The sequence below is a fragment of the Solanum lycopersicum genome, chromosome 4 (genome assembly GCF_036512215.1).
Source record: "Solanum lycopersicum chromosome 4, SLM_r2.1".
Lineage (NCBI taxonomy): Eukaryota > Viridiplantae > Streptophyta > Magnoliopsida > Solanales > Solanaceae > Solanum > Solanum lycopersicum.
In genome coordinates, this window is record NC_090803.1 from 2,520,570 (window position 1) to 2,535,958 (window position 15,389).

The 15,389-nt window shown below is 34.8% G+C and overlaps 1 protein-coding gene across 2 annotated transcripts; it reads left to right on the plus strand.

Moving 5' to 3' along the window:
* Nucleotides 1-616: 616 nt before the first annotated feature.
* Nucleotides 617-15,284, plus strand: LOC101256965 (purple acid phosphatase 8-like). Of its 2 annotated transcripts, none has more exons than XM_069296928.1 (7): nt 617-897; nt 3,012-3,168; nt 4,190-4,297; nt 4,414-4,541; nt 4,856-4,984; nt 12,539-12,606; nt 15,001-15,284. In XM_069296928.1, exons 1-7 carry the CDS (start codon nt 688-690, stop codon nt 15,155-15,157), a joined length of 957 nt encoding a protein of 318 aa, XP_069153029.1. In that variant the 5' UTR covers nt 617-687; the 3' UTR covers nt 15,158-15,284. The 2 variants fall into 2 exon arrangements, with proteins under 2 accessions (XP_069153029.1, XP_069153028.1); XM_069296927.1 differs by lacking the exon at nt 15,001-15,284 and adding an exon at nt 12,723-13,100.
* Nucleotides 15,285-15,389: the final 105 nt, after the last annotated feature.

Here is a 15,389-nt window from a genome sequence, read left to right on the forward strand (position 1 = left end):
TATATAACGATACCTTGGCTTGTAACATAGTTTAAGTTTAATTTACACCTGTAGTGGAGATTCGTTTTTGTTTTAAATTGTTTTGTTATTTGTTATTTGAGTCGAGGTTTTTGAAATTAGTGCGACCTTTTTATTATGTGAGATAAAAGTAAAGTTTGTATACATTTTATTCTTATTTCGATCTCATTTCTGGGGTATGTAATCAATTTAACTTATTTAAAAGATATTCATAAGTAAATTTTTATATAAAGAAAAATTTATAATCTTGAAAATAACATTATTACAAAAAAACAGAAATAATTTAATTGTGTAAACTCTTTATACTGTCCATATTCCTCAAAACAGACTCCCCTGAATCATTATTTTACTTTCTAGATTCAAACTATTTAAATTGTGATTAATATTTTAAAATACATTTCTTTTTTATCATACTTACATAAATTGCAATTTATAATATTTTTTAGGAAATTTTTTAATATTCAAAAACTTCATTTAAGGACATATTCTTGCAACTTTTTATTATATGTTCCTTTCCAAATGGAATAGTTGAAAAGTACAAAAAAAGACAACTTTTGGATATTCCATTAATATACCCTTCTTTCATTGGAGTAAAACCATTTCTCATATAATAATAATAATAATAATTCCCTCCAAAGTAATTTCATTTTTTTTTTCATATAATATCAAATGGAAGCATTTTTTCCCAAGAAAATAATTACTATGAATTTTAAATATGTTATTATTTTCTTTTTTAGTTTTGGATATTGTTTTTTAATTTCTTGTGCTGAATTTCCATATTTTAATCAATCACTAAAAGATGATGGCTCTCTTAGTTTTCTTGTTATTGGAGATTGGGGAAGGAAAGGACTTTATAATCAATCAGAATTGGCCATCCAGGTTCTTCATCTTTCATTTTTACAATTTTTTATTTAATTATTTAAATATTTATGAAAATATTTGAGAGTTCACGTGCATTCGGTACGAAGAAAAATGTTTTCTAGAAAAATAAATTGAATTATTGTTTATGTTTCTCACCTTAGTTACAAAATAAACAAACAAAATGATTTTATTAATTAAGATTGTGAGTACAAATCTGTTTATGTTTTGAGTTTTCTCTTTTAATATTTTTTCGTGATTCGAGGATTAAAAATGACGTATTTCTTGAACTAGGATGATGAAATTGTGAGTCTTTGAGTTATATTTGTTTTTCATTATATAGTTGTTAGGAAGAATGCATCGATCATATCTTGATGAACTTTGTGAATGTTCTATGAATTTATGGAACTTTTAAAATGTTTTTTCAAAAGAACCTATATTTTTTATGTAGGTATATATGAATTATGATTTAGAATAGAGAAACATTCAAGAAACTTAACTGAAGATAAAGTTTCACTTAATTTCGATGTCTACTGAAACGTAAGCAAAAAATATTATCTTAAAATAAATGGGGGATAGGGGTTTGGGGTGATGGAACGAGGGTGAAGATGGAATGTGTCGGAGAATAAAAAAAGACAACATAAATATACAAAAATTTCACTTTGTTAAATTTGTTATTCAAAATTATTTTTCAAAAAATTTAACCAATCGAACATAGAAAAATTGAAAAATAATATCTAAAATAATGTCTGGTTAGTTGTAAACGTATCATACCATGTGTTCTTGTGATCAAGTTTTAAATTCTTCTCATAATATATACTTACAAGTTCTTAATTATGCAATTATTTTGATTGACGATTATTTATATCTAACTTCTTAAAAATATTATTGAAGAAATAAGAATTTTTATTTTGTTTTATGAATTTTCGTTATAATAATTTAATGACAGTTAATTAATTAATTTAAACTTGTTCGTTGTTACTAACCACCTACTTTGACTTCCTCTTTCATTGCTTTTTCTCTTGTGATTATTTAATGAGTTTAACTAATATTTATCGACGATGTAAATAGTTGTCACATTATTAAGATTATATATCTTATTTTTAGTTTTCAAGATTACATATCGTTTTTTTAATGTAGGTCAATATTTATAGATATTTTTTGAATAACTTGATAAGATTAAATTAGGTTTAAAATTCATTTTTTAATGATATTAGATCAACATATCTTAGTAAATCAACATATCTTATTCTAATTTATATTCACCGATAATGGGTTCCCAGAATAAGGTGTTGAAGAGTCCACATCAAATAAAAAATCATTGACCCCAAAATTCGTTATTTTATAATTATTTTTAACGAGCGATCAAATTTATAACAAACGTTTCTATAATAAGAGTTGTGTGATTCAAGCATGACTTTTGCATCTCTCTCTCTATATATATAAAACTGAAAAGATAAAAATGACCTTGAAAGCAATGAACCACGCATGTTGAAATAAGCCTTTTCTAATATAAGAGTAATATATATATATATATATTTGAGTGTAGGACACAAGTTTTTTCTTTCTTCACGCAAATAGAAAGGAATAATTCTTTGGAGATTCAAGATTGGAATTAATTGTGGGGAAAACATATTTTTATATTGTTTCAAAACTCAAAAGCATTTTAGAGCTTTAGGTCTTATAAAAATTTGATATAAATGCACTTAAAAACATTAATGTAAAAACTTATAACAATAGAAGAAAACATCTCTAATAGGGGTGACAGTTCGGTCAAATTTAGACGGGTCATAATAGATTAAGATAACAATCGGGTAAAAAATCAATCTAATCCAAATTTGTTTTGGTCATAATAGGTTGAATCATAACGGGTTAGGTAATGGTTACATAACGGGGCAAGTCCCAATCCAATCTAATTTTTACTAAATTTAATTATTTTATTTGCTCTTTCAAACTATTTTAATACCTAATAAAAATTTTGAAATGACGAGATTTTGAATTTTCATATGCATATTTCTTTGTGAGAATTGGTCTGAAAACAAAATATTTTTTTTGGAACAAATCTTTTGCATGTGATTATTTTTGTGTAATCATATATTTATTTATTTATTTCCAATTAATTTCCATGTGTATAGATGGGAGAGATAGGGGAAAAGCTAAAGATTGATTTTGTAATATCAAGTGGTGACAATTTCTATGAAGATGGGCTAAATGGTGTAAATGATCCTACATTTCAACATTCTTTCACTAATATTTACAAAGCTCCTAGCTTGCAAAAGACGTGGTACAATGGTATATAATTTTTTCGGAAAAAAGGTCTGATATACCATTTAACATTGCTATTTAGAGCTGATATATCTGTCGTTATGAAAGTGGCTCATATATGTTCTTACCGTTATATAAACAACTCACTTATATTCTTGCCGTTACAAAATATACCCTTTATTTAACAGAAGTTAAAAAAAATAATTTATATTTATTACTTTTATTTTTTTAAAAAAAATTATTTAGGGGTGTATATGATTTTTCTATCAAAGTTCAAGGTATATTTTAATTTTTTTCATACATAAATTATTTTTTGACTTCTTTTATTATAATTATTTGAGTTTCTTAATCTTATTTTATTTTTTTCTTTCATTCCTTAGTTTAAAGAGAGAAAAAATTTGAAACTATTTTTTTTATTGTAATTTGATTTTTGTATTCGAAGAAAATTTTTAGTCATGTATAATAAGTTTTACAAGAATATTAGTGAAACATAAATAAATTTGATTATCAAAGTAATAATTCTAAATTAGTCATTGAAACAAAAAAAAGTCAAAAAAATATGTTTAACGAGGATTAAATTTACTCATATGGAATTATAATTTTTAGAAAAAAATAATAATAAAAAGTTATATTAAAGTTGTTGTTCTTCATTTCCGTTATAGAAAAAGGGTATATGTGAGTCATTTTTTTTATAAGTACGAGTATATATGAGTCACTTTTATAACAAAGGGTATATCAGCTCTAAATGACAAAATTGAGGGGTATATCAAACCCTTTTCCCTAATCTTTTATACAATTTATTATATTCTGAGGATGTGTCGTGAAATTAGCTCATGAAAATATAATTTATTGAATCTGTTTATTTCGCAGCATAAACTTATTTTTATCAATCTAAATCAACTTATACATATATAAGACGGGTTCGATATACGCTAAATCTATAATTAAGATTGACACGTACAAAATCTTATAATAATATCAGAATTTCGAATCTATAATTTTTAAATCCCGACTCCGCCTCGATTCAATTTTTTTTTTCTTGTGGTAGTGTTGGGAAACCATGACTACAGGGGAGATGTAGAGGCACAACTAAGTCCAATCCTTAGAGAAAAGGATAAAAAATGGTTTTGTTTGAGATTTTATGTTCTTCATGCAGGTAAGTGCACTTAATAACAATAATTTTTTAAATTTTTACAAAATTTTTTGGAATATTTTCTTTTTTTTATCCCATGTAATTAAATATTTTTTTAAAATTTTTTTTTGGTGAAGCAGAAATTGTGGATTTTTTCTTCATAGACACAACCCCTTTTGTGAATGATTATTTTACAAACCCAAAAGAGCATACCTATGACTGGAGAGGTGTATTACCAAAGGACAAATATCTCAATGATCAATTAAAGGTAATTAATAATAATTATTATTGTATTTTAGAGTATATTTTGAGTTATTTAAGTAGGTGTTCAGACATGAACGATACGATATTTAAAAAAAAATACGATATATATTCAAACGGGTTTTTAAAAAAGAAAAAGGTCAAATAAGTAATGTATAGACAATTGAGATAATTAGTTTACAGAATATATATAAGTATACTCATTCAATAGATAATATATAATACTTTATATAATTAGCATATTGTGATTTTTATGTTAAATTTTATTTGTCCAAAAGTTTTTTTTTTCTTATTATTTTTATTTTGGGGATTCGCAAAAAGGATTTGGATTTGGCATTAAGTAAATCTACTGCAAAATGGAAGATTGTGATTGGTCACCATACAATTAAAAGTGCTGGACATCATGGTATTATTATGGAACTTGCTCAACAATTAGTCCCAATACTTGAGGTAATTACTTATAATTTAGGCATAATACATATATTGAACTCTAAACTTGGCTTTAAATTTTAATTTTAACTTTCAATTTTCATAATGTAAAAACAGACACTTTAATTATCCAACTTTTAAATAAATAAACACATGAGTCCTACATGGCACAATACACGTAAAACACCACGTACGATAAAAAATGACATATAGGACATGTATGTCTATTTGTTCAACTTTATACAAGTTTAACTGTCTATTTGTGCACAACTAAAGCTGAAGGGCATAAGCCAAGTTAAAGGGCACATTTATTTATTATGCCTATAATTTACTACAACATTTATAAGATTTTGATCTATATTTTTAAGAGAAAAAAAAAATAATTACACTAAGGCTATCTCAAACATAATAATACAATATTTTTCGAAAGACAAAAATCTTATTTGAGAAACTTCTCGTCTATATAGATCTTTTTTGCACGAGCTTATGTAAGTCTAGTGACAGACTCCAATTAAATAAGTGATACGGTTTCAGATTAACCAATACTTTTACGTGTGAATTTTAAAATTTCTTGACAATAGCGATTTTTCAAAGACGAGACCGGAAAATGGTTGGTAAATGCTATTGCTACCCAATTTTATGTCACGACCCAAACCGGGTTGCGACTGACACCCACACTTACCCTCCTATGTGAGCGAACCAACCACTCTAACCTTAACATTTCAATATAATATCAACAGAAAGTAATGCGGAAGACTTAAACTCATTAAATAAAGACCAATTCATTAACTTCTAAAATTCAACATCTATTATTCCCCAAAATCTGGAAGTCATCATCACAAGAACATCTACGATCGAATGACTAAACTAAGAGTATTCTAAAAGCTAAAAATACATAAGAAGCTAGTCCATGCCGGAAGTTCAAGGCATCAAGACTTGAAGAAGAAGATCCAGTCCAAGCTAGAAGCATTAGCTCACCCTGAACTTCCGATGTAGTAAGACTGGCTTGAATTACTGTTGAGTTGAAGACGATGGCACGTTTGCTGCACTCCACAAATAAACAAGAAGAAAACATAAAAGTAGGGGTCAATACAAAACACGGGTACTGAGTAGATATCATCGGCCAACTCAAAATAGAAATCAATATATACCAAGTAATATCATAAAATCAACTATGATACTCAACATGTAGCAACAACAAATACTATATCATTAACAATTACCGTCAAGTTCACACATGAGGACTCAAGCCTCAATACCATACTCATTTGGGAATCATGTTCATTAGATTGAGTATATTAACATCTTTCAAGATTCATTATCTTTATTTCTCTTGTGTCGGTACGTGACACTCCGCTCCCTCAATATTCATTAATCCTCTTGTGTCGGTACGTGACACTCCGATCCCCTAAATCTATGTGTCGGTTCGTGACACCCGATCCTCTAAATCTACGTGTCGGTTCGTGACACCCGATCCCCTAATACTACGTGTCAGTTCGTGACACCCGATCCCCTAATACTACGTGTCGGTTCGTGACACCCGATCCCCTAATACTACGTGTCGGTTCGTGACACCCGATCCCCTAATTCTACGTGTCGGTTCGTGACACCCGATCCCCTAATACTACGTGTCGATTTGTGACACCCGATCCCCTAATTCTACGTGTCGGTTCGTGGCACCCGATCCCCTAATCTCTTTCCATCAATTCATCAAGCCTTCTTTATTACCAAGGCATCATTAATCCCATTATTTTAGTTCATCACGCTTTCTTTTACACCAAGGCCTCATTATTAACAAAGAGATTAGGATTTTGCAAGATTTGGGATTCAATAACTTCATCATGCTTATATAATCACAATTATATAATTACATTCATGCAAGCATACAATTAAGCACATAGCAGGGTTTACAATATTACCGATACCTATCATTCTCTATTAAGAGTTTACTACGAATATCGTAAGAGAAACCATAACCTACCTCCACCGAAGATTCGTGATCAAGCAAGCAAATTTTCCCAAAGCTTTGTGTTTTTCCCCTTCTCGATCATCTCTCTCTCTCTATCGATTCCCTTCTCTCTTTTTCTCTTGTTCTTTCTATTTTCCTTATTCAAACCCTCTTTCTTTTACCCTAATTAGTATATAATTAAGAATAAAAGATGACAATAATAGCCCACTAATTAACTTAAAGTTACCTCTTTTATCCCCCAAGAAATTGAGTTATTAATATAGACCCACGAAATATAATTATAAGCAGGACTAGTCCAAAACGCCCCTTAAAAACATTTAAAGAAATTCGACTCAGCCAGAGATTACGCAGTCTGTGATGGGCCGTCGTGCCTGCGACGGTCCGTCCTGCTGCTCCATCACAGAGTTCAGAGACTCAATTCTCTGAAGAGTCTGTGACGGTCCGTCACGCCTGTGAGAGTGGAACTCCATGCAATCGAACGATTTCTGAGATATAGATTTTGGCTAACTTCTCTGCATTGTAGGTCACCTTGACTGGAATGAAGTGAGCATACTTAGTTAACCTATCAACGATTACCCAAATAGAGTCAAACTTCCCCAATGTCTTTGGAAGACCAACCACGAAGTCCATTGCAATTCTCTCCCACTTCCATTCAGGAATGGGCATTCTCTGAAGTGTTCCTCCGAGCCTCTGGTGTTCGTACTTTACTTGCTGACAATTTGGACATTTGGCAACAAAATCAACAATGTCGCGCTTCATTCTACTCCACCAAAAGGATTGCTTTAGGTCACGGTACATCTTGGTTGCACCAGGATGTATAGAATATCCGGAACTATGAGCCTCTATAAGAATAGTGTGAATCAAATCATCCACACGGGGCACACATACCCTTCCCTTAATTCTCAAAACACCTTCCTCATCCATTATTGCTTCTTTAGCCTCTCCTCGCAACACCATATCCCGAATTCGGCTTAGTTTCTTATCATCAAACTGTTTTCCCTTGATCTTGTCAAGAAAAGAAGATCTCGCCTCCACACAAGCCAACAATCCTCCCTTCTCATTTACTTCTAACCTCATAAAGTCGTTAGCCAGAGTCTGAACCTCTCTAGCCAATGGGCGTCTAGAAACTTGTAAGTGAGCTAGACTTCCCATGCTCCCTGCCTTTCTACTTAAGGCGTCTGCCACAACATTAGCCTTTCCCGGATGATACAAGATAGTGATGTCGTAGTCCTTAAGTAGTTCCATCCATCTCCTCTGTCTCAAGTTTAAATCTTTTTGAGTAAAGACATACTGTAGACTACGATGATCTGTATAGACTTCACACTTGACCCCATATAGATAATGTCTCCATTGCTTTAAGGCAAACACTACCGCAGCCAATTCCAAATCACGGGTCGTATAATTACGTTCGTGCACCTTTAATTGCCTTGAAGTATAAGCAATTACGTTCTTCTCTTGCATTAGCACTGCACCCAAACCCGAATAGGATGCATCACAATAGACAATGAAATTCTTACCTTCCACTGGCAGGGTAAGGATTGGTGCAGTGGTCAACAAGGTCTTGAGTTTCTGAAAGCTTTCCTCACATTCGTCCGACCATACAAATGGAACATTCTGTTTAGTCAAATTCGTCAATTGGGAAGCAATGGAAGAGAATCCCTTGACAAATTGACGATAATAGCTAGCTAGACCAACAAAGCTCCTTATTTCTGACACATTAGTAGGTCTTACCCAATTTCTCACTGTCTCAATCTTAGAAGGATCTACCATCACCCCATCCTTCGAAACCACATGCCCCAAGAACGACACTGCATCTAGCCAAAACTCACACTTGGAGAATTTGGCATAAAACTTTTTCTCCCTCAACATTTCCAATACCATTCTCAAATGCTCTTCATGTTCATTCTTGCTTTTTGAGTATACCAATAGATCATCAATGAATACGATCATAAAGAGATCCAGATATGGCTTAAAAATCCCGTTCATCAAGCTCATGAAAGCAGCAGGGGCATTCGTAAGACCAAAAGACATTACTAGAAATTCGTAATGCCCATACCTAGTTCGAAAAGCAGTCTTTGGCACATCCGTTGCCCGTATCTTCAATTGATGATAACCGGATCTCAAGTCAATCTTAGAGAAGACACAAGCACCTTGTAACTGATCGAACAAGTCATCAATGCGAGGAATGGGATACTTGTTCTTAATAGTTACCTTGTTCAACTGCCGGTAGTCTATGCAAATCCGAAAACTCCCATCCTTCTTCTTCACAAATAACACCGGAGCACCCCAAAGGGATGCACTTGGTCTAATGAAGCCTTTGCTCAACAACTCTTGAAGTTGGGCCTTTAACTCTCTTAACTCTGTGGCAGCCATTCTATAAGGGGGTATAGAAATGGGGCGAGTACCCGGTTCAAGATCAATGCAGAAGTCGATGTCTCTATCCGGTGGCATACCCGGAAAGTCTGCAGGAAACACATCTAAAAACTCGCGAACTATCGAAACCGACTCAATTGAAGGTACTTGGGTAGTATCATCACTGAGGTGTGCCAAGAAAGCTAAACAACCCTTACTAACCATTCTCTTAGCACGAAGGAAGGAGATGATACGAACCGGATTAGAAGTGTAGTCACCCTCCCACACTAAAGGATCTGTCCCAGGCTTGGCCAATGTCACAGTTTTGGCATTACAATCCAAGATTGCAAAATTTGGAGAAAGCCAAGTCATACCCAGAATCACATCGAAGTCAACCATTTCTAAGATAACTAAGTCTACATGAGTGTTGCTTCCCATAAAAGTCACAAGACAAGACCTTTATACCTTTTCAACTATCACCGACTCACCCACCGGAGTAGAAACACGAATAGGCATGTCAAGCAATTCACAATGTAAATTAAGAACAGTAGCAAATGAGGAAGATACATATGAAAATGTGGATCCAGGATCAAATAACCCGCTAAGATAAGCAAGAACGTGGTTAATCATCTATGGGGTAGGTTGGGGTGGTAATTCCTCATTCTGCACTTGCTCATTCTCCCTTTCCTCCCCCTCTCTTACTACTTCCTCAGTCGGTGGAGGAGTCACCGCCCTAGTATCAGATGGGCTAGGTGCTCGTCCTCTTCCTCTAGAGGACGTCCTCCCACGACCTCTACCACGGCCTCTTGCCGCTACTCTTCCTCGAGCTACAGCCCCAGTGGCTGGCTCAGACGCATCTTGTCTTGCCGGTGTTGATGTTGGCGCGGTTGTTACTCTAGTTCTAACCATCCGCGAAATAGAGTGAAGATGGTCAGATACCAATTCGTATCACCTAGATACCAATTAGATCCAAGTAATAGCACGAAAGAAAGAAAGAATGAAATTTTCCTAAAGTCTTATAGCCTCTCAAAGAAAAGTAAAGGTGTCCCCCTACCGTTCCTTAAGACTCTACTAGACTCGTTCTTGTGTGATGAGACCAACGAACCTAATGCTCTGATACCAAGTTTGTCACGACCCAAACCGGGTTGCGATTGGCACCCACACTTACCCTCCTATGTGAGCAAACCAACCAATCTAACCTTAACATTTCAATATAATATCAACAGAAAGTAATGCGGAAGACTTAAACTCATTAAATAAAGACCAATTCATTAACTTCTAAAATTCAACATCTATTATTCCCCAAAATCTGGAAGTCATCATCACAAGAACATCTACGATCGAATGACTAAACTAAGAGTATTCTAAAAGCTAAAAATACATAAGAAGCTAGTCCATGCCGGAAGTTCAAGGCATCAAGACTTGAAGAAGAAGATCCAGTCCAAGCTAGAAGCATTAGCTCACCCTGAACTTCCGATGTAGTAAGACTGGCTTGAATTACTGTTGAGTTGAAGACGATGGCACGTTTGCTGCACTCCACAAATAAACAAGAAGAAAACATAAAAGTAGGGGTCAGTACAAAACACGGGTACTGAGTAGATATCATCGGCCAACTCAAAATAGAAATCAATATATACCAAGTAATATCATAAAATCAACTATGATACTCAACATGTAGCAACAACAAATACTATATCATTAACAATTACCGTCAAGTTCACACATGAGGACTCAAGCCTCAATACCATACTCATTTGGGAATCATGTTCATTAGATTGAGTATATTAACATCTTTCAAGATTCATTATCTTTATTTCTCTTGTGTCGGTACGTGACACTCCGCTCCCTCAATATTCATTAATCCTCTTGTGTCGGTACGTGACACTCCGATCCCCTAAATCTATGTGTCGGTTCGTGACACCCGATCCCCTAAATCTATGTGTCGGTTCGTGACACCCGATCCCCTAAATTTACGTGTCGGTTCGTGACACCCGATCCCCTAATACTACGTGTCAGTTCGTGACACCCGATCCCCTAATACTACGTGTCGGTTCGTGACACCCGATCCCCTAATACTACGTGTCAGTTCGTGACACCCGATCCCCTAATACTACGTGTCGGTTCGTGGCACCCGATCCCCTAATTCTACGTGTCGGTTCGTGACACCCGATCCCCTAATACTACGTGTCGGTTCGTGACACCCGATCCCCTAATTCTACGTGTCGATTCGTGGCACCCGATCCCCTAATCTCCTTCCATCAATTCTTAAGCCTTCTTTATTACCAAGGCATCATTAATCCCATTATTTTAGTTCATCACGCCTTCTTTTATACCAAGGCCTCATTATTAACAAAGAGATTAGGATTTTGCAAGATTTGGGATTCAATAACTTCATCATGCTTATATAATCATAATTATATAATTACATTCATGCAAGCATACAATTAAGCATATAGCAGGGTTTACAATATTACCAATACCTATCATTCTCTATTAAGAGTTTACTACGAATATCGTAAGAGAAACCATAACCTACCTCCACCGAAGATTCGTGATCAAGCAAGCAAATTTTCCCAAAGCTTTGTGTTTTTCCCCTTCTCGATGTCTCTCTCTCTCTATCGATTCCCTTCTCTCTCTTTCTCTTGTTCTTTCTATTTTCTTTATTCAAACACTCTTTCTTTTACCCTAATTAGTATATAATTAAGAATAAAAGATGACAATAATAGCCCACTAATTAACTTAAGGTTACCTCTTTTATCCCCCAAGAAATTGAGTTATTAATATAGACCCACAAAATATAATTATAAGCAGGACTAGTCCAAAACGCCTCTTAAAAACATTTAAAGAAATCCGACTCAGCCAGAGATTACGCAGTCTGTGACGGGCCGTCGTGCCTGCGACGGTCCGTCCTGCTGCTCCGTCACAGAGTTCAGAGACTCAATTCTCTGAAGAGTCTGTGAAGGTCCGTCACGCCTGTGACGGTCCGTCACGCCTGTGACGGTCCGTCCTGTCATTCCGTTACGAAGTTTAGAGAGTCGATTTCAGTACCTATTTTTCAGAATTTCTAAGTGTTTTGAAACGAGACACCCTCGACGGTCCGTCGTGCCCATGACGGTCCGTCGTGGGTTCCGTAGTCTCAGCTAGTTTTTCCAGAAATAAAATCTGCTGCTCAAAACGACTAAACAGGTTGTTACATTTTATTTTATTTTTGGCTTTATAATTATTGTTAATTTTATCTTATTTATTTTATATAGAAACATGATGTGGATTTTTACATCAACGGCCACGATCACTGCTTACAACGCATCGGAAGCATCGATAGGTAAAAAGACATCAATCAAATATACACAAACATATGTCAAAGTTTCATTAATTAGTTTATAAATGTCGATTTCGATTTTTGCTCGAACTAATGGATTTAAGTATTTACTTAATTAGCAAATTGGAGTTTTTAACGAGCGGAGGCGGATCTAAGGCTTGGCGGGGAGACGTTAAAGGATGGAATCAAGAGGAATTGAAATTCTATTACGATGGACAAGGATTCATGTCAATTGAATTGAACAAAAAAGAAGTGGAATTTGTGTATTATGATGTTTTTGGGAATGTGTTGCATAAATTTAGTGTGTCAAAGGACTCTTGTGTAAGTAGTCAATAGAGGTAAAAAAAACGTGGACTTGTATCATAACACGGATATCTACCCTGTCCCACGCAAATCGTTTACCTGTAACTATTCAATACCCCTACGAAAAATTGATCACATCGGAACGTTTCCGAGGCCGAATACACTTTGAATTTGATAAATGCATTGCTTGTGAAGTATGTGTGCGTGTATGTCCTATAGATTTACCCGTTGTTGATTGGAAGTTGGTGCGAATTTCTTACCCAAATTTGGAAACTACCCCTATTCCTATTTAGGGAGTTGAGGCGAAAAATGGCTTGATGAACCGTTCGCCACGCACCGGCCACATTCACTTGCTTATCGTAGAGGCTGTAAGTACACAGTGCCCCACAAGTAGGCTGCTTTTTCCGGTATTTTTTTAGTTTATTATTGATTATTTTCTTTGAAGAATCAAAGTGTATATTTGAAATATCTCAAATTAATATTATCATATTAATTTATTTTTATTTTTAGATACTTAGTAATATATTTTTTACATAGGATCTGAATAAAAATTATTGAGTTCACGTGAATTCGTAATCCAATTTCTAGGTTTGCTATTGTTTATTATAATTATTTTCTATATAATTTGGTAGAGTACGAAATCTTAGTGTAACGACCTGTTTAGTCATTTTGAGCAACAGATGTTATTTCTGGAAAACTGGCTGAGACGACGGATCCCACGACGGACCGTCATGGGCACGATGGACCGTCGTGGGGGTCTCGTTTCAAAACACTTAGAAATTCTGAAAAATGGGTATTGAAATCGACTCTCTGAACTTCATAACAGAATGGCAGGACGGACCGTCACAGGCGTGACGGACCGTCACAGACTCTTTAAGGGAATTGAGTCTCTGAACTCTATGACGGAGCAGCAGGACGGACCATCGCAGGCACGACGGGCCGTCACAGGCTGCGTAATCCCAGGCTGAGTCGGATTTCTTTAATTTTTAAGGGACGTTTTTGACTATTCCTGCTTTAATTATAAAGTTAGTGGGTTAATGTTAATAAGTCTAATTACTTGGGGGTTAAAAGAGGTAACCTTGAGTAAATTAGTGGGTTATTATTGCCATCTTTTATTCTTAATTATATGCTAATTAGGGTAAAAGAAAGAGGGTTTGAATAAAGAAAATAGAAAGAACAAAGAGAGAGAGAGGATCGAACGAGAAGAGGAAAACACAAAGCTTTGGGGAATTTGCTTGCTTGATCACTAATCTTCGGTGGAGGTAGGTTATGGTTTATATGCTATTCGTAGTAAACTCTTAATAGCGAATGATATGTATTGGGTAGTGTTGTAAACCCTTGTATATGCTTAATTATGTGTTTGCATGTTGTGATTATATAATTGTGATAAAATAAGCATGATGAAGCTATTGAATCCTAAATCTTGAAAAAGAAATCCTAATCTACTTTATTAATGATGATGCCTTAGTATGAAAGAAGGCTTGATGAACGAAAGTAGTGAGATTAGGGGATCGGGTGCCACGTTCCGGTACCAGGATAGTATATGAGGATCGGAGTGTCACGTTCCGACACCAGAATAGAATATGGATCGGGTGCCACGTTCCGGTACCAGGATAGTATATGAGGATCGGAGTGTCACGTTCCGACACCAGGATAGAATATGGATCGGGTGCCACGTTCCTGTACCAGGATAGTATATGAGGATCGGAGTGTCACATTCCGACACTAGGATAGAATATGGATCGGGTTCCACGTTCCGGTACCAGGATAGTATATATGGATCGGGTGTCACGTTCCGACACCAGGATTAGTAAAGAGAATGAATCTTGAAATATGTCAATATACTCAATTTAATGAACCTAATTCCCAAATGAGTATGATGGGGAGGCGTGAGTCCTCATTGATGAGCTTGGTGTTGCGACCAAGGGTTATGGTAATTGTAAATGCCGCATGTTGAGTATTGTAGTTGATTTTATGATATTATCTGATATATACTGTTTTCTATTTTGAGTTGGCCGATGATATCTACTCAGTACCTGTGTTTTGTACTGACCCCTACTTGTATGTTTTCTTTTTGTTCATTGTGGAGTGCAGCAAACGTACCGTCATCTTCAACTCAACCGCAACTCTAGCCAGTCTTCGTCACACCAGATTACAGGGTGAGCTAAAGCTTCTAGCTTGGACTGGATCTTCTTCTTCATGTCTTGATGCCTTGAAGTTCTGGCATAGACTAGCTATTATTTATGTTTAGTTTCTTAGATACTCTTAGCTTTAGTAATTTGAGAATAGATGTTCTTGTGATGATGACTTCCAGATTTTGGGGATAATAATAGTTGTTGAGTTTTTAGAAGTTATTGAATTGGTTTTTATTAATGAGTGTAAGTCTTCCGCATTACTTTCTGTTGATATTATATTGAAATGTTAAGGTTTAAATTGGTTGGTTCGCTCACATAGGAGGGTAAGTGTGGGTGCCAGTCGCGGCC